General features: G+C 40.0%; 2 protein-coding genes across 4 annotated transcripts in view; both read right to left on the reverse strand.

Moving 5' to 3' along the window:
* The window catches only part of NAT10 (N-acetyltransferase 10), a 37,278-nt gene extending 31,710 nt beyond the window's left edge, over positions 1 to 5,568 (reverse strand). For both annotated transcript variants that reach the window (XM_021685351.2, XM_021685352.1), the window contains exons 1-3: positions 5,484 to 5,568; positions 3,422 to 3,544; positions 2,986 to 3,077 (exon numbers count right to left, since the gene is read on the reverse strand). In XM_021685351.2, the coding sequence (XP_021541026.1) occupies positions 2,986 to 3,077; positions 3,422 to 3,529 (200 nt within the window). In that variant the 5' untranslated portion in view covers positions 3,530 to 3,544; positions 5,484 to 5,568. The remainder of the gene's footprint in view (positions 1 to 2,985; positions 3,078 to 3,421; positions 3,545 to 5,483) is intronic.
* A 2,896-nt stretch (positions 5,569 to 8,464) lies between these two features.
* CAPRIN1 (cell cycle associated protein 1) overlaps positions 8,465 to 20,147 on the reverse strand; it is a 40,326-nt gene continuing 28,643 nt past the window's right edge. Inside the window, exons 13-19 of one of the 2 annotated variants that reach the window (XM_021685350.1) lie at positions 19,869 to 19,979; positions 19,494 to 19,643; positions 18,191 to 18,341; positions 15,304 to 15,498; positions 14,523 to 14,623; positions 13,392 to 13,455; positions 8,465 to 11,856 (exon numbers count right to left, since the gene is read on the reverse strand). In XM_021685350.1, the coding sequence (XP_021541025.1) occupies positions 11,792 to 11,856; positions 13,392 to 13,455; positions 14,523 to 14,623; positions 15,304 to 15,498; positions 18,191 to 18,341; positions 19,494 to 19,643; positions 19,869 to 19,979 (837 nt within the window). In that variant the 3' untranslated portion in view covers positions 8,465 to 11,791. Of the gene's footprint in view, positions 11,857 to 12,087; positions 13,456 to 14,522; positions 14,624 to 15,303; positions 15,499 to 18,190; positions 18,342 to 19,493; positions 19,644 to 19,868; positions 19,980 to 20,147 lie in introns of those variants that run through there. The other variant, XM_044919368.1, reaches the window with a different exon arrangement.

Here is a 20,147-nt window from a genome sequence, read left to right on the forward strand (position 1 = left end):
TTCCTTCCCCAGACTGTGGGATCAAGTCCTCAAGGGCAGCTCTTACTTAAGACAATACTGACAGAGGCTATAAGGGTTGGAATGGGATCTGGATAACTCTCAGGAATCTGGAACTTTTCTTTTGTCTTAAAAACCCTGACTATCGGGCGCCTGGGTGGCTCAGTTGGTTAAGCGACTGCCTTCGGCTCAGGTCATGATCCTGGAGTCCCGGGATCGAGTCCCGCATCGGGCTCCCTGCTCGGCAGGGAGTCTGCTTCTCCCTCTGACCCTCCTCCCTCTCATGCTGTCTCTCATTCTCTCTCTCTCAAATAAATAAATAAAATCTTTAAAAAAAAAAAAAAAACCTGACTATCCAACTGTCATTTAACTCTCTCCTCTACAGAGAGAAAAACAGGAAAGCTCCAGAACTGAGGATTCTAACTGATCGAAATGTTACCACAGTCCTCTAACTGAATAGCTAGAACAAAGGCCCTCCCTCTGAGCCTGTATTTCTTCATCTGTGAAAGAGGCAGTTGGGCAAGGTGACTGTCACTGTCACTTCGGGCTCATGCCTTAGCCCATGACTTACAAGCATCAGCTAATCTGGTGCTCTGTCACCTCAAGACAGGGCTGGGAGAGCTACAAGAGGCACATACGAGAGTGTTACAAGTGAAGTCGAGGGGTTAAGTTGGAAAGACAAATCTGCCCGAACACTGTGAACTGCCTAATTCTGCACCCATCTGCATTCACCAACTGCACGGCAGTGACACTCACAAGTCCCAGAAAGTTACCATTTTGCTGACAGGCAACAGGCCTTATTCTCAATCTGTATTAAAAATGCTTACCTGCCCTAATATAAAAGAATATATACAACAAAATACCTATTATGATTTACAACACAGTGACAGACAGCCAAATGCTAACAATACCTATGTACTGAGATTATGAGTGCTTTTATTTTCACCTTTGTGATTTGTCTGTATTTTCCATATTTCTTACAAGAACGCGTTTATATTATTTTTTTAAAAAAAGCAAGACAATTTACTCAAAAACTAGTTTCTTTTAGGCAGAATCAAGTCTCTTGAAGACCAAAGGATGCTAACTAATCAAATTTAGCCTTTGGAACTAAGTACAATTAAAAGACTCTTAGAGCCCGTTAAACGATGCATTCAACTCAAATATTATCTCAGCACCTACTACAAACATGTCAGATCATTTGAAAATATGAAAATATAAAAATAAGCAGGCGAGGCCTCCTAACTAAATGAACTTATTGTCTGGAAGTAAAACAAGACCAGGGTGCAAATGAGCATCTTCCTGAGGAGGGAGAATGGAGGGTGAGCAGCACTGGAAGACTGACAGAGAGCGAAGAGGGTGGAGGCGCCCCAAGGTGTGGCTACAGGGTTTGGGGTAAGTTTGGGGAAGGAGGCAGGCCCCGAAAAGTGGGGGACGTTTCAGAAGAGGGTGCCAGAGAGGCGGAGGTGGCATCCCGGGCAGAGGTGGCGGCAGGGCCAAGGCCGGGAGTGTCCATGGCACAAAGCAGCCAGGGCTGGAGATTCCATTTCAGAGTCAATGCCAGAGACAAACACATTTGGGAATAAAAGAGAGAGGAGTGGCTCAAGGACAGAAACGCACACTAGAGCTGGGCGGACGGTAGGAGATAAGATCAAGAAAAAGAGCACTGCTCAGGAAGGAAGCCCAAGAAAGGATCATAGAAGCCAACAAAGGAGTGCACTTCTGATGGCACCACAAAGGAGGTTACCTGCCGAGGAACAGGCCTCAGCACTCCAAACTCCTCCATACACAGAATTATGGGTAGAACTACCAGGTTTCCACTAGATGGACTGACCCCACCTCCTCAGGCCCAGGGGTGGGCATCGCTCCACAGGAACTCGGGGAGAAAGACTGATGTCCGACATTGCTGGACCTCAACACTCAACAGCTATTTCTGCCGTGGTGACAGAAGAACACAGAAAGCAGAGCTGTAGCGGGAAAGAACAGAGCAGATAAGCAGACCTGAGAGTGAGCAAGAACTGGGAACGTCAGTGCTCTGGCTCTACAGCAGCCGAGGCAGGGCTGAACTCTCATCCCCGTACATACCTCAGAGACGTCAAGAAACCCCCTTTGGGCCTAAGTGTGTTTGTGCTGGAGGGCTGCTATTTACCAACTAGACGTCCTGACTACCGCAGCTTCAAAAAATAAGAGGAGAGCCAACTGTGAAACACAACAGTGAACCAGTGGAGAAAGAGCTCTGAGAGGAAGGAGAAAGAGGGAGAAAAGCTGCTGCGTGAAGTGTCTGGCTGTCGATGACTTCCCAGAGCACAGTCTGGTTACAATGATCGAAGCAGAAGCCAGCTAGCAAGAGTGTGGCTAGAAGTGCACCAGGCTTCTGTTTCACTGCAATAAATGTGAGAGAAAATGCAAGCCTGAGAGATAAAACTGAGTAGGTAGCTAATCGTTTTGTTGTTGTTTTTTTTTTTTTTTTGAGACTGGAGAGCTGAGCACGTTTACAAGAAAAAGGAGCAAGTTTCAAAGGGATGTGGAGTGGCTGGGAGAGGAAAGAGGATGCAGGTCCCGAAAGAAGTGAGAGAAGAGATCCAGAGTAGATTAAGGGGTCTGCGGTGGACATGGGATGAGGCACGTCCTCCTCAGAAACAAAAGGCAAAAAAGAGACTGCAAATACAGAGTAAATTTGAGATGGGAAAAGACAATTGAAGGAACTTGCATTAGACAGGCTTGATCAGCTTAGAAAAGTAAAAAGAAAATCACAGGCAGAAAGCAAGGAATTGGGCTGGGCACTTCTACAGAGCATGGAATGGATTTGAAACTCATTGTCAGGAACGAAGAAAGGACATCAGCGCTATCATTTTCTCTCTTCGAAAGTGTCCTCATAGGTAGCACCTCCCTAATGATCCCTGAAAAACTAGGTCAGGGAATCACTGCCTGGCACTGAATTAAGGAGCAGGAATTGTAAGTGGTACAGGACACTCAAAGGGCCAAACTTACCTGCTAAACCCCAGCTCTTTCTTGTAACACCACAGCACTGAAGGCCGAGCCTTCACGGTTGCTTTGGACAACATGTGATGGAGTATGACCACCTGCCAAAGGAAGAAGTCACAGAATCTCAGGGCCCAAAGAGACCTCAGAGACTGCCAGGCCCAAGACCTCACTTGACAGATCCAGAAAGTAAATCGAGGGCCAGGACAGGGAAGTGCCCTAGGTCACAAGGCCAGCAGCGCCTAGGCAGGGGCTAGAAGCCTGGTCACACACACTTAACCTCATGCTTAGTCCCCGCCAAGGTTCTCATTAGGCATCTTACTCAAAGAAAACCAGTCAAAGGGACCTTAATGCTACTATGTGCTGAAACCTCCGAGGGCCAGTAACAAGCTGACTCTGTGGGATAAGATACAAAGTCAGTCAGGAAATGTTGACTACATCTTACCTGATCCTTTCCTCGGTCTCCAACTACAACGAACAAAGACCTTTGCCGTTCAGCGACTCCATTTTCAATGAGAATCCGGATTCGGTTATCTACTTTCTTCCGATGCATGGTGAAAGATTACCACTGAAACAGAGAGAAAGGAAACACAACTGGACGTGAACACCAGATTCTGGGTGAGGAACATTAGCTGGCCACCTCCTGTGGGGCCAGGGGTTGTGCCAGGCACATTTTTAAGTTATCATTTTACTTAACCCTCCTGGGTTAACTACTCCCTAGGGAACATGTCAGTTTCATTTTTAAAATTAGGAAACTGAGGCTTGGGAGGTGAACAATATGTTTCCTCAGCAGGAAAGTCAGAAGAGAAGCTGTAATTCACACTTCTATCAAGGAGGTTTTTTTTCAAAACTGGAAACAATGTTCCAAAAAATAGAATGATTAAAAAATATGATGGCATATTTATAGGATAATAAAGCAGTTTTCAAGAAAACTTTTTCAAAATAACTTTCAAAAATTATCTAAGGATATGGATGTAGATACTTATGAGAAGACAGACATCTCAGGACAAAGCACGATACCTTTTTTTGTACATAACATATAGGGAAAACAAACCTGGAAGAAAACACCAAAATGTAATTATTTCTGAACGGTGAGATTGCAGATGGTTCTTATTTTGTTCTTTTGTTATTTGGTGTTTTTGTTTTTAATTAGTATGCATTACTAATAGAGTCAGGGAAAGGAAATCAATGATTACTGTGATGAAATGTGTCCCAATTGTCTCCTCAAGGGAGGGAAAACCATACCAAAGCCTGTACAGATAAACCTTAAAGTCATTGTGATTACATATGACACAATATTGCATCATTACCGCAATAAATACACCAAAGAAACATCAAGAGTATCAATTATATTACTACAACATAAAAGTAAGAATAACAGGTTACCTAGAAAGCCCAGGGCCTGCTGCATTCTAAACATAAAGTTCATTAACTGCCTTAACTGTGTGGTAATCATCCTAACCTCCAGTCCAAATGTGGATTTTAGCAGTTCTATCTTAACATCAAACATTATGTTACAATCAATGGCTCCTTTTTCATAAGGAAAGGAGCAAGTATAAAGAATTCAAGTATCTCAAGGAAGGAAAGTGACAGAGACAGGATTCACACTCAAGTCTGCCTGACTCCAAAGCCTAAATAAGCTCTTTCCAGCTCACCAATCTGCCCAGCTTGTCGGTTAAGTTGCTGCCTCAAAACGAGACACACTAATCAATAACTAATTATTAGGCACTGCTCTTTGCCTTAGTTACTGTGGGAGCCCCAGAAGCAATACCAGATAAAGCCTTGACTTCAAGGAGCTTTCATTCTCCTTGGAAAAAATATTCAAGTGAAACAGATAAGGGGCGATCTGTCTGAAGACAGACAAAATTAGATGTAAAATAATAGCACCGCCAGTGGTCTGATGAAGGTCTGAGATTACTCTGGACTGGAGTTGCCACGAAGGCTTAATGGATGAAGAGGGCCCTGAGAAAAGAGAAAGAGGACTTTTCTTCATTCACTCACCTATTGGTCTAACAAATAAAATAGCATCTGTGTGCCAGTCACCGTTCTAGCGGCATTAGCAAATAAAACAAAGTCCTGAATGTGACTGCTGAATAAAGACCATAAAAGAATGAGCTGAGACAAACAGTTCAAAGCGTGGGAAGATCTGGACTCGGTGTAACGCCCAGCGCCTCAGTTTAATGCCCAGCGCCGATACCAGGAACTGTGGGCAAGCCCCGCGGAAAGCGAAAGTGTTGTCACCCACCCCCTCACCCCGACCCCTAGCAAAAGGTCCCTAGAAGGTGGAGATCGAGCCACGCAACCCCCCGAGAGCGCTCGAGAAGCACGCCGAGGGTGGCCGCCAATCGGGGAAGAGAAATCTGTCATCTAGGAGCGCCCGTGCGGGAAGGCAGCCGGCGAGGGCCGGGCATCGGCATAGATGCAGAGACTTCATCCTCGAGCCGGTCACCTCTGGACCCATGGACACCGACCTCAACACCCAACCCAAGCCATCCCGTGTTGGGTACCTGCGCCCCGAGCCCAGCGGATCCCAGCCAGCAAACAAGCTGAACCACGTGGGGAACCGAATCACTCCAGCAGCCAGGAGGAAGCGGCGGGCTGCCCCTAGCGGATGCCTGCCGCGCGCTCTCAGAGTTGGCCTCGCTCCGCGACGCTCGTCCCGCTCAGGCCCTAGAAAGCGGCGTGCGCGCAAGCGCACTAACGGCACGGCGTGACGTGCGTGCGGGGACCTTCTTCAACCACGTCTCCGTGTGATGACGTCAGAGACCCGGGAGGCGGAGCTGCAGCCTAAATCCTCAGCGCGGTTTTGGAATTCATCCCCTGCTTAGGACAGCTGTGGTGCCGGGTGCGATTTGCCTCACATCAGACTCAAAATACCCTGGCTTCGAAGGGCAAAATAAGCGTACAGGTGTCCGCACCCTCAGCTCCTACCACTGTGCTGGGGCAAGCCTGGGTTCCCAGCTGGGTCCGGGGCAGCATACGGTAAGTGGTCCAGGGTTGTGTGTTAGCCTAGTTTTACGAGACGACCGACTCCAGGGATCTGTGCGTTATTTTACCGATTCTTTTATTAAAACAACTTCCCACTTTAATGTGACAAAATGAGTAAACTACCAGCAGACCTGTTTGATTCATCTCACTTGACCCTCCACACCTGCAGAAATGCTCCTGTAGACCTGTCGAGAATTCAGCGTGGTTTCTACCCACCAGTGTGGGTATTTTGTAAGCTCCCTTTTGGCCTTATCTGGCCATCAGATGACGGCGTTCTTCTGAAAACCAGCTCTGGGGCTCTGCTCTTGCTAAATTACTTCACCCTTCTTCCTCACCCCCCACCCCCACCGGCTCCCAGGCGAAACTCGCCCAAGCACAAGAACCACATATATATTCTTACACATTCTTGTCTTTGAGCCAGATCGTCGACCTTCAAGTAAACAAATCCCAACTGCTTGCTTGACATTTTTCGGATACCTCAAATTCAAATGTCTGAAGCCGAACTTATCTTCCTCACTGAAACTCCTTCCCCAAATCAAGACACTTCCAATTCTAATGTAATCATCACCAGCACCCATTTAGTCCAATATCCATCATTTTCTAATTCACTCAACAAAAATGTCAATATACCAGACAGAAGGGATCAAGTGACCAAAATGTTCCTGTCACTCATGAAGTTTGCATAATTCTAAGTTTTAAGTGCTGTTAAGAAAAAAGTATCCAGTAAGTAAACAGTGACAAAGGATTATGTTTTAGTGGTGGCCATAGAAGGCCTCTGAGGTAATGACACTGGAGCCTGGAGCAAACACCTGAATTTAGGAAGAATGAGCATTAAGAATATTTGAGTGAAAAGCCTTCCCACGCTGAAGATGTAACACGTAGATTTCTAAATGGGAAAAATCTTGGCAAGGTGGCAAAGCAGCCAATGTAGCCAGATTACAATGAGCAAGAACAAAATGGTAGGAAATTAGGCCAAACGATGAACGCACACAGACCAAACTTTAGAATTCTAGGCATGATGGGAAAGCCAGGAGTTTGGGAACTGGGAAGTGACAAAATCCGACTTGCCTCAGAAAAGGCTGATTCTTGGCTGCTGTCCAAAAATCACTGCAGGACAAGAGCAGCAGCCAGCCACTGTAAGCCCCTGTCGCTAGCCACTGTGAGCTAGTGGTCGTGGTGGTTAGAAGTGCTACAGGACTCGGGATACACTGCCAAGGTAGAACCAGGTTGCTTAAGGACTAGATACAGGGTATCAAAGAAAAACAAATGATAGCCAAAGTATTTATCCTAAGCAAATGCAGGTTAATTGAGAGATTAATTTGGAATACTCAAGACATTCAAATTGAGATACTGACTACGACTGGAGTTTTGGGGAGTTTGGGACCTAGGAGTATTTCGGAGTGACAGAAATACTAGTGATTGTATTCAAAGTCCTGGGATTAGATGAGATCACCTAGGAAAGATTGTAGCTAGAGATCAACGTCTCACAACTGAAGCCTAGATTACCCAGTAAATGATACTGATTACTGAGTGGCCAGTGAGACAGGAAACATTTAGAATCCATTCACTACCGTCCTCCACTTTATGTTGTAATCATTTCTCACATGGGCTACTCCAAAAGACATGTCTTGCCCCATACATTTTGTTCTCAACACTGCATTTTATTCTTTAAATGGCAAATTTTATTAGGTGACCATCCTTGAACCCACCCCTGGCCCCATACACACAGTTTAGAAACCCTTTATAGTTTCCAACTGTTAAGAGACAAAACTTAACATGGAATATAACTATAGAGCCATCTATAGTACCCTTTACCTATTTCTTCAGCCACTAACTACTAAAAGCCATAACTCCTCCCACTTGGGCAGATAGCCTTCTCAGTCACTGGAGATTGTACCTTTGGATGTGCTCTTCTCTCCACTTCTCTGCCTAATTACTCCTAATCCGTCAAGTCTTAGTTGAATTATCCCTTTCACCAAAGTCTTTCCTGATCATTTTGACTAGGTCATAACCTATCTGAGTCATGGCCTTTATACCTGTCATCAACCATGTTGCTCCATCATGGCACTTGCTACATTTTTGTGTCACCTTGCCATTATCTTTGACGAGACCGTTCAGTGAAAGCGGGAACCACAGTGATTTTGTCACCACTGAACGCTTAGTGCTTGCCATGATGCTTGGCAAAGGACACCCAAATTTGCCAAATGAAGCCTTAGTTCAGTGGCTTAATACAGAGTCTCCCGAATATAAACACAGTAAAGAAAACTAGTATTTACAAATAAAAATACAACACTAAAAATTGCCTTGTACTAGATCAGGTGGTCTTGCACTGCCTGCACTCAATGAGCCAGTCTTCTGCATGAGACTGGATTAGGCCTCGCAACAGCTGTTAAATTAAGGTATTAAGATCCTGACTGAAAGAAGGTGGCAGTCTAGTTACCTTAGAAGACAAGGCTACCAGATAGATTTAAGCTTCTTCCTTCTCTCCTCTCACAAGTAGCACTTCAGAGCTTTACTGGATAAAATACACAACCAATGCAGACTTCACTCAAGGACAGTAAGGAATCAGATTTTAATATTTAATCTAATGTAATTTAAGACATTCACTAGTCTTTTCCAGTATTTTTATAGATCTCAGAATGGGAAAAGGTATAAAGATAAGCCTTAACAATTTACATTCATTTTCCTGATGGTTTCCCTCCCCGCTGACTCTAGAGAAGGGATAAACAACTCAAGGGCAATACTGATTCTTTGAATATAATTTATAGTCAGTAAAACTTAAAAGTGCTTAGTAAGAACTCAAGTAGGACGAGAGTTCAGGAACTTAAAGATGAAATGAAGAAGGCTTTGAACTCAGTGCTTACCTGTATCTCATTCCCCTAATTAGATATATTACTGGAAATATAATGAACGGTACAAATTTCCTAAGACACTTAGGAGGCTGACTACTGAACTGCCTTCTACATTTTATGAACTGGTTGTCAACAGAGCACTTCAGTTACTGAGGCTTCTGAGAATAAACACAAATTCTCATGCCTCCTATAAGTGGAAGAGTCTCCCACATAACAGCGATGCATATATAGGAGACAAAAGAACTGCAGAAGCTAACTGATTAAAAATGTTTAAAGGACATTTGTTTTAATATCAAGATACACTGATTGCAAAACCTCTTCCATATTCTTTAGGGATATTAGGATCTAGAAATAAAACTGCTCTAACCAAGGTCATCAATGACATTCTACCTTAAAGCTTTAAAATAGAAGTCTCATTATCCACATGAGATGACTGATATTGTGCATTTAACAAGTACCTTATATGTGGAGTCTTACTATACCAAGAAGCTACAGTGACACATGTAACAGTCATTTCCTTGCAACTCTGCTAAAATAAGCATTTGACCAAACAAAAGGCCTTCTGCAGGTAAGGACAAGTATTCACAGATTATACAGGACACTTAGTACCAAGACTCAGATCTTAACTTCTTTTTAAAAAGAAGTTCTCTGCCTCATAACGAGGCACTCCTTTAAAAAATACAGTCTGAATTGAGACATAAAAGCTTAACATTTAGACTGTGATGACAGAATGCCAAAAAAAAAAAAAATTGTATTTCCAAGAGAACAAACGATTCTTTTAAAAACATACATAGAAATAATAAAACTAACATCTTTACAACATCTACAACATCTACACTAATGCATAGACGTTTGAAACCTAGAAAGCATTTCTCCCCCATCTCGTCTCTGAACTGATTCATAGAGATCACTGTATAAAGAACTTATTTACTTCAATTTTAAATGTCATGAAATTATTTTCTACACAGCAAATTTAGTTTTATATATAGAAGGATTGTAAGCATACACATCTAGGGATTACCCAGTAAACCACGAATATTTTATCTATTTCCCATAAAATACAGCTAACATATGGTTGTGGTACATCCCAGGCAGATGTCATTTAAGCACACAACAGGAGGTGCTAGCAAAAGAAATACTCATTTGCAAAAGTAAACAGATAACCCTTCCAATATGATGTACCACAACCACACATGAGAAAAGTCAAGAACTTCTTTTATTTTAAAATAAACATTGAAGATATACCCCCCCTTCCCCACCACCCTACAAAAAACTTTTGAATGTGGAATGTTCAACAGCCTATCCATTTTAGTAGGTTACAAAACCAGCAAAAACTCCAGTTGTCTAATAATGAATGTTTGAGAATAGTTTTGTGTCTTGTTTTTTGTTTTTCTTTAGTAGCTGAGCACCTACTGGAAAAATTCCTTAGCTAAAGGCTAATAAAACAAAATTCAGTTTCTGCACAGAAAATACCATTCACTTAGTATTACTAGCCTTTGCTGAATAGATGGGATTAATTCTCCATGAAGTAAAGTGGGATATGACAAGCAGCATTAAGTTCATAGGCACACAGAACAAGTGCTCAAACTGCTAGCACAAATTCCAACAGTACATAAATTACTAAACTGTCATCTCCATCAAACTTGTGACTCTCCCTATGCATCTAAGTGAAGGAATCACCACTTTGAATATAAACGCCTCCATGAGAAAAAGATAATTCAGTTAGGATTAGACAAAAGATAAACGCAACTGCTACAGAAATAGCTGCTGGAGATAACCATAAAATCTGAAACACTAACAATGCATGGGGTGAAACACATAAGCTGCTAGCTGTTGAACACCAGTGTTTCAAGATACAACTTTTATAAACATGTTTTATTTGTTTTGCTTATACCATCAGAACTGAAACTACTGTCTGTCATTTCCCTAAAATAGGGAAATCAATCTAAAACACATACTGGTGCTTTGCAAAAGATAGCAATTTAAAAGGGTGGTAGCAGCAGGCATTTGATATTTTTCTTTTAAAAACCTTCAGGCTGCAAGAAAAACATGTGACCAAGGGTGTTATGATTATCCATTAGATATTTTCATCAGTACCTGTACCAATTTAGGTGACAATACAGCAAGATCCGAGGATTAGTGACAGACAATGTACAGTATAAGGAATGATATATAGTACCAATCCTTACAAAAGTCATTGTCGAAGAAACTGTTAAGTGTTCAAAAAGGTATCTAAATACTTCACATTAAGTACAGAAGCGGCCATCCAGATTACATCCCATATTTGTTGCATATTTTTCCAAAAAGTGCCAATCAAAGCCTATTTTGCATTTTGGCTTTGTCTTATACAGTATCAGCTGTTAAAAAGCAATTTACATGTGTTTTTAACCACAGTCGTTTGGCCAGAGGATGAATAGTGCTGTGTCAAAGCTGGTAGCCAGCCTTTTATATTAAGGGCCCATACATAATTTGGTATGCATCTAACGTTCAGTGCTCCAATTTAACCGGAAAAGCTGTGAAATGCAGTTGTTCTGCCAAACCACACTCCACTCCTTCTCAAAAGGAAAATATTTTAGTTTTGTCAATTACCATTGAATAACTCTAGGGCTGATTTGTAGATTTTATCCAATGTCAAAAGTCAATCTTGCTTTTTCCAAGCCACTTCAAATAACTACGGAGAGATCACCCTGTAAAGTGTATTATGTTTTACTCCTAATCAAGGGTGAGGAATCTGAGTATCATGTGCAAGGCTCAAGATGACGCTTAGGACAGAACATGCAGAATAAAAATAGTTTCCTTCCATATCCAGGTAATATAAAGCTGACAATTGTAGTCCTGTCTTTATGGGATGAAAACAGTCCCTTTACAATAAGTTTCCTGAAAGGGAGAACAAATAGATAATAACTCTTCTGGTAACATATTATGGTACACTGGCCAGTGTGTTTTGGCGTTTAAACATAATCCTGTGAATCAGATTAATTCACTTGCTGAGTGTTCATTTGCGGCATCCCTCTGTTGGGTCTTGGGGGCCCTCCACGACCTAGAAGACAAAAATGGCATTTGGTTTTTCTTTCAAATATTATTTGCTTTGCCTTCAAGCAGATTTTCATCTGAAGTCAAGAAGCATGTGGGCAGCTTGTCACATTATTAGGTTTAAGAGGTCAATTCTTCAGTGTTCACCTGTCCTGGAAGTTGTCATGCGCAAATTTGCTCATGTTCTCTAGCTAAAAGAAGAGTAGAGCTAATGGAGTATTCCACCAGTACTCATTCATTCATTCATTCAACAAGTATTTATTGAGTGCCTACTATGTGCCAGGCACTGTCATCAGGCGTTGGAAATAGATACAGCAGTGAAGACAGACAAAGTACCTGCTCTCACGGAGCTTACATTCTAGTGTACACTCTAGCTTACATTTCAGTAGTAAGTAACATCATACTATCAAAATTAATAAAAGCACCAGAATGAAAAACAGACCTTGTTACCTAAACTGTTAAAAAGAAACTACATAACATTCAAAATTGTATAATGACTTGTAACAGATAAAATAACTTTTTACATGCTGTTAAAACAGATTTTTAGCTACCAGTCAACTCAACTTTCATAAAATATGCTACAAGGTGAGAAAGAACATAACCCACATTCACATGCAAATATCCTTTGATACTTCAAGTCAGTTAATTCCCAAGTGATCCATTAATTTAAAAATAAAATGCACCTTTTTGCTGGCCAGTTTCTACTAGCATTGAAATCAAAGTACTTTATAATTCCTCCTTAATATACATTTTATACATGTTATGGCCAATATCTAGAGGAAACCTATTCAATTTAACTTCCCTTAAATCAGAGAACCATTTAGAATTTCAGATTATATGAAATGCTACCGCTCTAACTGTTACACAGGTTGGCTTCCTGCCCAAATAGGAAGCAGTTTTCCTATGGTAATAGACGAAAGCAGAAATTCTTTAAACATGTAATTTTTAAATATAGTTCAGTAAGTTAGTTAAGATTTTGGGTGTTTTATTTAAAAGTCAGAAATAATTTGACACTTATATCACTATTAGTGATCCAAAGGCATTGAAATTTCAATTAGTTCTATCACTTCTAAATGGTTCTCTAAATGTAACTATGGCTTATCTGGCCATTAAAGGATTTCTGACCCTAAAATATAATATGCATGTTCAAAAATGAAAGAGGAATAATAAATTTATATAAATGTTCAATCTCATTCCAAAAATGTCTTACAAAAATGTTTCAGTAAGTACTTCCTAAAAACATTTAGCAGGTTTTAGGACCTGAAAAATAATTTGCAGTTGGAAAAACACTTTTTCTGAGGAGGAGAAATGTTCTAGTTTTCAAGACAATTTATATAATAACAGGGAAAGTCATTCAAAAAATTAAATTTGGGTTCAAGAGAAGTTTTAGAAACAGAGCATTTCATTTAATCCCTAGCAACAAGTCTGGTAATGATAAATGTATTCCTAACATGTAACCTACATGCAGACTATGGAACAGCTCTTCCAAGGCCAGAACAGAAGCTCCACTTAGGAGCTAGGATCACCACCACAAAATATTACCTCGTGGGGCTCCCCGTGGTCCACTCTGCCCAGAGCCTCGCTTGAAATTCTGCTGATATCCATCCTAAAAGACAAGCTAGTTAGTACTGAAGAAAATGTAATCTTTTTAATGCTTACTCATCATCTATCTATTCTTACCGACACTTACAGAACACAAAATTCTTCCTTATTCTTTTACACATTTCATCATAGCTAGAAGTTATTCTGTAATTATACTTGTTATTCTCAAGAATATTCAATGAGATGTCTCTGCTCTTAAAAATCATTTTTTTTTCTCCTACACACACTTATTTTTATTCACGTATAATTAACACAGTATTATATTAGTTTCAGGTGTACGACAGAATGACTCAACAATTCTATACATTTCTTAGTGCTCAAGGTAAGTCTACTCTTAATCTCCTTTATCTATTTCACCCATCCCCCTATCCACCTCCCCTCTCTGGCAACTACCAAGTTTATTCTCCATTTAAGAGTTTTTTTTGTCAGTCTCGGTTTTGTTTCTTAAATTTTACATATGAGTGAAATCGTATGGTATCTGTCTTTCTCTGACTTATTTCTCTTAGCATCACACTCTCTAGATCCATCCATGTTCCTGCAAATGGCAAGATTTCTTTTTTGTGTGTGTGTGTGGCTGAGTAATATTCCATTATATATACCACATCTTCTTTATCCATTCATCTAGTGATGGACACTGGGGTTGCTTCCATCCACATCTTAGCTATTATAAATAATGCTGTGATAAACACAGGGGTGCATATATCTTTTTGAATTAGTGTTTTCCTTTTATTTGGGTAGATACCCAGTAGTGGAATTACTGGGTCATATGGTAATTCTATTTTTAATTTTTTGAGGAACTCCACACTGTTTTTCAGTGTGAAATTAGCTGCACCAATTTGCAATCCCACCAAGAGTGCATGAAATCATTGTTTTTAAGACTCTATTAAATGAGCACCTATGCTGAGTACTTCTTAAGAAAAGCAAAAGTCATCATTTTCCATAATGAAGTATCTTGTACAAAGGTACAAAATTAGCCCCAAATTACTTCATTACTGAAGTCCAAAAACCACATCAGTCCATTTCATTGGTGTATTTAGGTCAGGTTTATATTTTAAAGCAACTTCTACCTACCCGCTGATAGCCAGAGTAGTCCCGGGGAGCACTGAACTGAGACTGTGTATAACCACTGTTTGGAGTGTTAGAGAATGAAGGGCGGTAACCATCATATCCTCCTAAAATTTAGGACAAGAAAATAATTTTCTTATCTACACAAGGAATTTTTATTTCTTACTATTGACCAAAGGAAGAACTGAAAAATTGTAAGCCATGCTAGTTCTTTAAACTAATTTCTAGTTTCCTATCCTGATCCAATCTGTTCCTAAATTTCTGAGTATTAACTTTCTTGGAAGAGGACATTTTTACCCATTCATGCACACACCCCCCCCACACAAAAAAAATCCCCATAAAGTCTGATAATGTGTGGAAAGCAATTATCACCTAGAGGACACAGAAGACATGGATTTGACACCTAAAAAAATTCATTCCTAATTTTATCAATTTAAATGCCTATAACAGGACCACCTGAGTGGCTCAGTCGGTTAAGCACCTGCCTTCGGCTGAGGTCATCATCTTGGGGTCCTGGAATGGAGCCCCACATCGGGCTCCCTGCTCAGCAGGGAGTCTGCTTTTCCCTCTCCCTGAGCCCCTCTCCCGGCTTGTGCTCCCTCACACTCTCTCAAATAAGTATAAATCTTTTAAAAAAAATAACTGCCTATAACATACTAAGAATGTTTAAATCGTACATAAGAGGCTAATGCAGATACAGATCTTTCCCAAAAACCTTACGACATATTTCTATGTATTTTATAAATCAAAAAAGAACATAAACTTGCTGCTGCTTTTTTTTTTGTACCTCTGAATCCATTGGCAGGGCCCCTGTATCCATTCATCAAGCCTCTAGTACCACGGGAACCACCACGAGACACACCACGACTGTTATAATAGGGCTGACTGCTACGTGGAAATCCAGTGTTCTGCTGGGGAGGCTGCTGGTGGTTACCAGTCACTTGATGGGGCTGGTCCTGGGAACCATGGTAGGTGCCAACCACTATAATAAAAAGAAAAAATTTATACACACACACACCGCATACACATAGCACATTACAACCTGTTCTCTCACATTTTCTGGTTTAAGGGGTGTCTTATACTTCCTCCTCAAATTGTCTTTAAATTTTCATATTAACAATAGTGAAAACTATACATTAGTTAAGTCATTAAGTCCCTATTTTTCCTCCTACCCATATATTAATAAGCTAAAGAGAATACAATTCTCCAACAATAATTCCAAACCTTTAGAAGCACACAAATGTGTGAGATCACAAAAATCTATCCTTCCAAATGAAACGAAAAAACCTGTATTATTAAACATCTTCTAAGAGGCATCTGCCTACTAGCACAAGAGACCCACAATAATTCAGAAGATCTTCCATACTGAAACAATACAATTACCATTTTGTATCATTTGTTTCTTTTCACTATAAAGCTCCTTAGTGGTAAAAGCTTTCTCATCCTTTTAAATTTCCCTTGATACTTAGTGAAACATACAAAACCATACTCTCCCATAGCTAGACAACCATATGGTGGAATATTCAGTCAATTATAAAGATAAATCAGCAGAGGCCTTCAACTTATACCCCCCCTTAATGCCTGATTCCATTTCAAGTACTTTTAAGTACAACCAATTTAGAAGACAGTTAAATAGCACTCACACTGGTACTCAACCTGATGAGGTGAAGAGAAGATTCTAGAAGGTTCACAGTAACCTTGCACACCCCCTCCTCCTTCCACAATGGGGAGAAGTCTAGAATCTAGAAATCTTCAAAAATTAAATCCTGAGGTACCTTTCTGCTATTATCCCAATGTCTGTAATTCCCAGGAAAAATGGGATGCAAACACTACCTTTGGAAGGTATGGAAGGTAGAGACTAAAGGAAGGCCCACACCCCAGGAACAAAAACAATCAGCAACCTCTTGGCAGCCCAAATCTTCCATGTTTAGGCAGAAAGAAAAGGTATGGTATGACCTGAAAAACTTCACCTGATATATTTTGTATCCTGAAGAAACCCCAAACACATTTATCAGTTCTTAGAATGCTATTTGGAGTGAAAAAGCCCAAGTATGCCTAGGAGGAGAAGGGGTCATGGTTCCTTTTTGAACTATGTAATTAATGGACCAATTACACCATTCACTGTGTGATCTTTCTACAGAGTGCCTTTCACTACATTCCCCAAATTTAAAATTACAGGCAACTATCATGATTACAGGTAACATTTTCTATTTGAAGAGATTTGATTCACATGCATATAGAGAGTGGTCAAAAGTGAATTTTCAACTCAACTTTTTATCAGTAAGAATTGTATGAGTCTTGGTCAAATCTCACTGCAAGAAAACTCAGAGCAGTACAATTAAAGCACTTCATTTAGAAATACCAGAAATCAGGGCACCTGGGTGGCTCAGTCGGTTAAGCGTCTGTCTGCCTTCTGCTCAGGTCATGATCCCAGGGTTCTGGGATCGAGCCCTGCATCAGGCTTCCCTGCTCAGTGGGGAGTCTGCTTCTCCCTCTGCGCCCCGCCCCCTCCAGGCTCATATGTTTGTTTTCTCTCTCTCTCACAAAATAAATAAAAATAAAATCTTGAAAACAAAACCAGAATTCCTTTAAAAAAAAAAAATTTTCTATCGAAGTGTTTGTACAGCATAAACTCTAAGTCCATAAATAATAGCCAGATTCTTGCCATATCCCTTTTGCAGGTTATTCCTGACAGTACAATCTGCTGTGGAACAGGTGTATTTGGGGCCTTTAGACATTGTGCTGACATGCTTATGAGTACATGGCAATAATTAAAGGAGCCTGAGAGCATGAAGCCCAGTTTTACCACTCAGCAGCTGACCACAGATAGCATAATGGATAAATAGCAGATTACAGCTGATTCAAACTCCCTACTAATTACTGGTGCTTAATACTACAGGAAATGTGTAAGAATTTAGTACTGAAAAATCCATAATGTTGATCCAAGTCTATCAAGAAACTGGACAATTAGAATATTTCATAGTTATTTAAATCAGTGTGGTAAAATTAAACTATTAACTCGTATGATTTTAGAAAGGTTTGCTAGTTTGTTATGGGATTCCAATTAAACAACCTGGGATCTAAATAACCAAAGACCTAAAGCAGGTATTTCACACCTTACAAAGTTCAGAAATCTACGATATCTCTATCTACATTGTTGCAATGTGTGTGGTAACTAGCCAACTTATGAATGACCTTACTTGCCAACAGAGACTTCGTTTCAACCTAATCTACCAAATACAGCTACCATGAGGTTTTTGCATATTTTATTCTAACTTGCACACTGACAACCAAGCCAATTCCTTACTGCTTCTTAACTTTGTATAACTGACTTACTACCTACCAGGTATCATGCTCGTTGGCTTCAATTAATTAGCAATGAAAAGTAAAGTTGATCATAATTTGAGTAACAAGTTTAGTTCCACTAAAATCATAGAATGAAACAGGGATATTATGAATGCTTACTGACCAAAAGAAAATTGGCATAAGGCCTCAAAAAAAAGTGCAGGTAATTCACATACAATAAATATGGACTCGATTTAATGAAAAATCCATAAGGTCTACTACTAAAACAAAAATTCTTGGACACTAACACTCTAAAGTCTAAACTCTCCTAACACTATCAGTAACAGCTGGAAAGCAAGCAGCCAAGGAAGGGACGCTGGTTTTCCCACCTGTTTGAAGCTGTTCTTGCTGAAGGTCTGTTTGTTCTACTTGGTGAGGCTGACTAGAAAAGCTCTGGTTATAACTGGCCTGGTACTGATTTTGCTGTTTCAAAGTTTCTGGTTCATTAACAGGAGGAACTGGGGCATTCATATTGAACACCTGTAAGTAAATAAAGTAAATGATTACTTCATCCCTTTATGCTAATAATTTCCCTACTTTTAACAAGGCAGACCTCAATGCTGGTTTTACCTCAAATGTAAATGCATTACAGAAGTCTCAAACACACACACACTCTCTCTCTCTCTTACAGAAGTCTCAAACCCACACACTCTCTCTCTCTATATATATATATTTACATACACACATACACACCACATAGCACTTAAAGGAGAGCATAAGAGGGGATCAAAATCTAAAAAGACACACAAAGGGGCGCCTGGGTGGCTCAGTTGGTTAAGCAACTGCCTTCGGCTCAGGTCATGTTCCGGGATCGAGTCCCACATCGGCCTCCCTGCTCAGCGGGGAGTCTGGTTCTCCCTCTGACCCTCTTCCCTCTCGTGCTCTCTGTCTCTCATTCTCTCTCTCAAATAAATAAATAAAATCTTTAAAAAAAAATAAAAAAATAAAAAGACACACAAAGCAGCAACCTTAGAAATGCTACTATAAATAAGAAAGCTTTTTAAAGGATGCAAACCCCTGATACAATGTCACTTACAGAAATTAATTCTATGAACTTTAAATTTGAGTTGAATATTTTATTCATTTTTTTATTTTTATTGACATTTTAACCAAAAGTTAATATTTTAATATTTAACTCTATGAACTTTACCATGACCACCAATTTAGCTATATCCCATTAATTACAGTATTTTTATCATTGCTTTCTAGTAATTCTGCAATTTAGAGATGCTTACTGAAAAACCACAATGAACTATAATATGTGAAATTCACTATGAGAAACTTCAGTAAGGTAAGATTAAGCAAATATGGAAAAATGCAGACAATTGTTAAATCTAGATAATGATTTATATTTAGATATCGTAGTAGTCTACTTTTCTGCATGTTTACTTTTATTAATCAAACCAAAAGCATGAAACTATAAAAAAGGAAGATGTGAGCACATAACTCCTAAGTGTCAAATGTTATCTCTGGGAACAGGAAAAAATTAGAGTTTATGTGCAATTAAATATATTCCACAGTTTGGATAGATGCAAACTCAAACACAAAGCTAAATGAAGACTTTTCTGTTGACACTCTGTATGATCATAGTACACACTAGGCATTTAATGTTAGTTCAGTTAATTTACTTACCGTTTGCATGGATTGGAATGGAGCTGCATTTACATTGATTCCACTACTATGTAATGGTTTGCTTGTCCCAGCCTGGAACACCTGAGGCTGAGAAGCAGCCGGAAGGGATGATGATGCTGTAGTCTGGTCTGTATTTAAAGAGATTGTTGCCTAAACACAAAATGAATAGATGCATTTTAGTGGTAAACTGAATTTAGCCAAGTCTACTATCCAAGACTTAGTATGTTAAGAAATTCAACTATTTCATAAAAGCAAAATACTGTATTGCATGCATTAGGTCCAAAAAGAATCACAATATTAACACAATATTTACCTCTGCCCAATTCATGAATAAGTGCCTCATCAAGTTTATGTTACCTAGTAACAGAAACTTGCCTGAATCTGGTCAATTGGTTCCTTTTGTGGTCGCTGCTCTGTAGCATGAGAAGGCTGGTACAAGGGTTGAGATGCTGTATACCCCTCACTTGTGGATGAAACCAAAGGAACCTACACAGAAGTAAAGCAATCAAAGCTGCTTTCTGTTATAAACTCTAAGACAGACAGGGCTAAGAAACAGATATACCTGCTAAAGAGACTATAAAGCCTAACAACTGCAAAAAATACATCTAATATTAAAGCTGAAAGTTAGATAAACCCAAGTCCAGTTATGAAGTC

The sequence above is a fragment of the Neomonachus schauinslandi genome, chromosome 11 (genome assembly GCF_002201575.2).
Source record: "Neomonachus schauinslandi chromosome 11, ASM220157v2, whole genome shotgun sequence".
Lineage (NCBI taxonomy): Eukaryota > Metazoa > Chordata > Mammalia > Carnivora > Phocidae > Neomonachus > Neomonachus schauinslandi.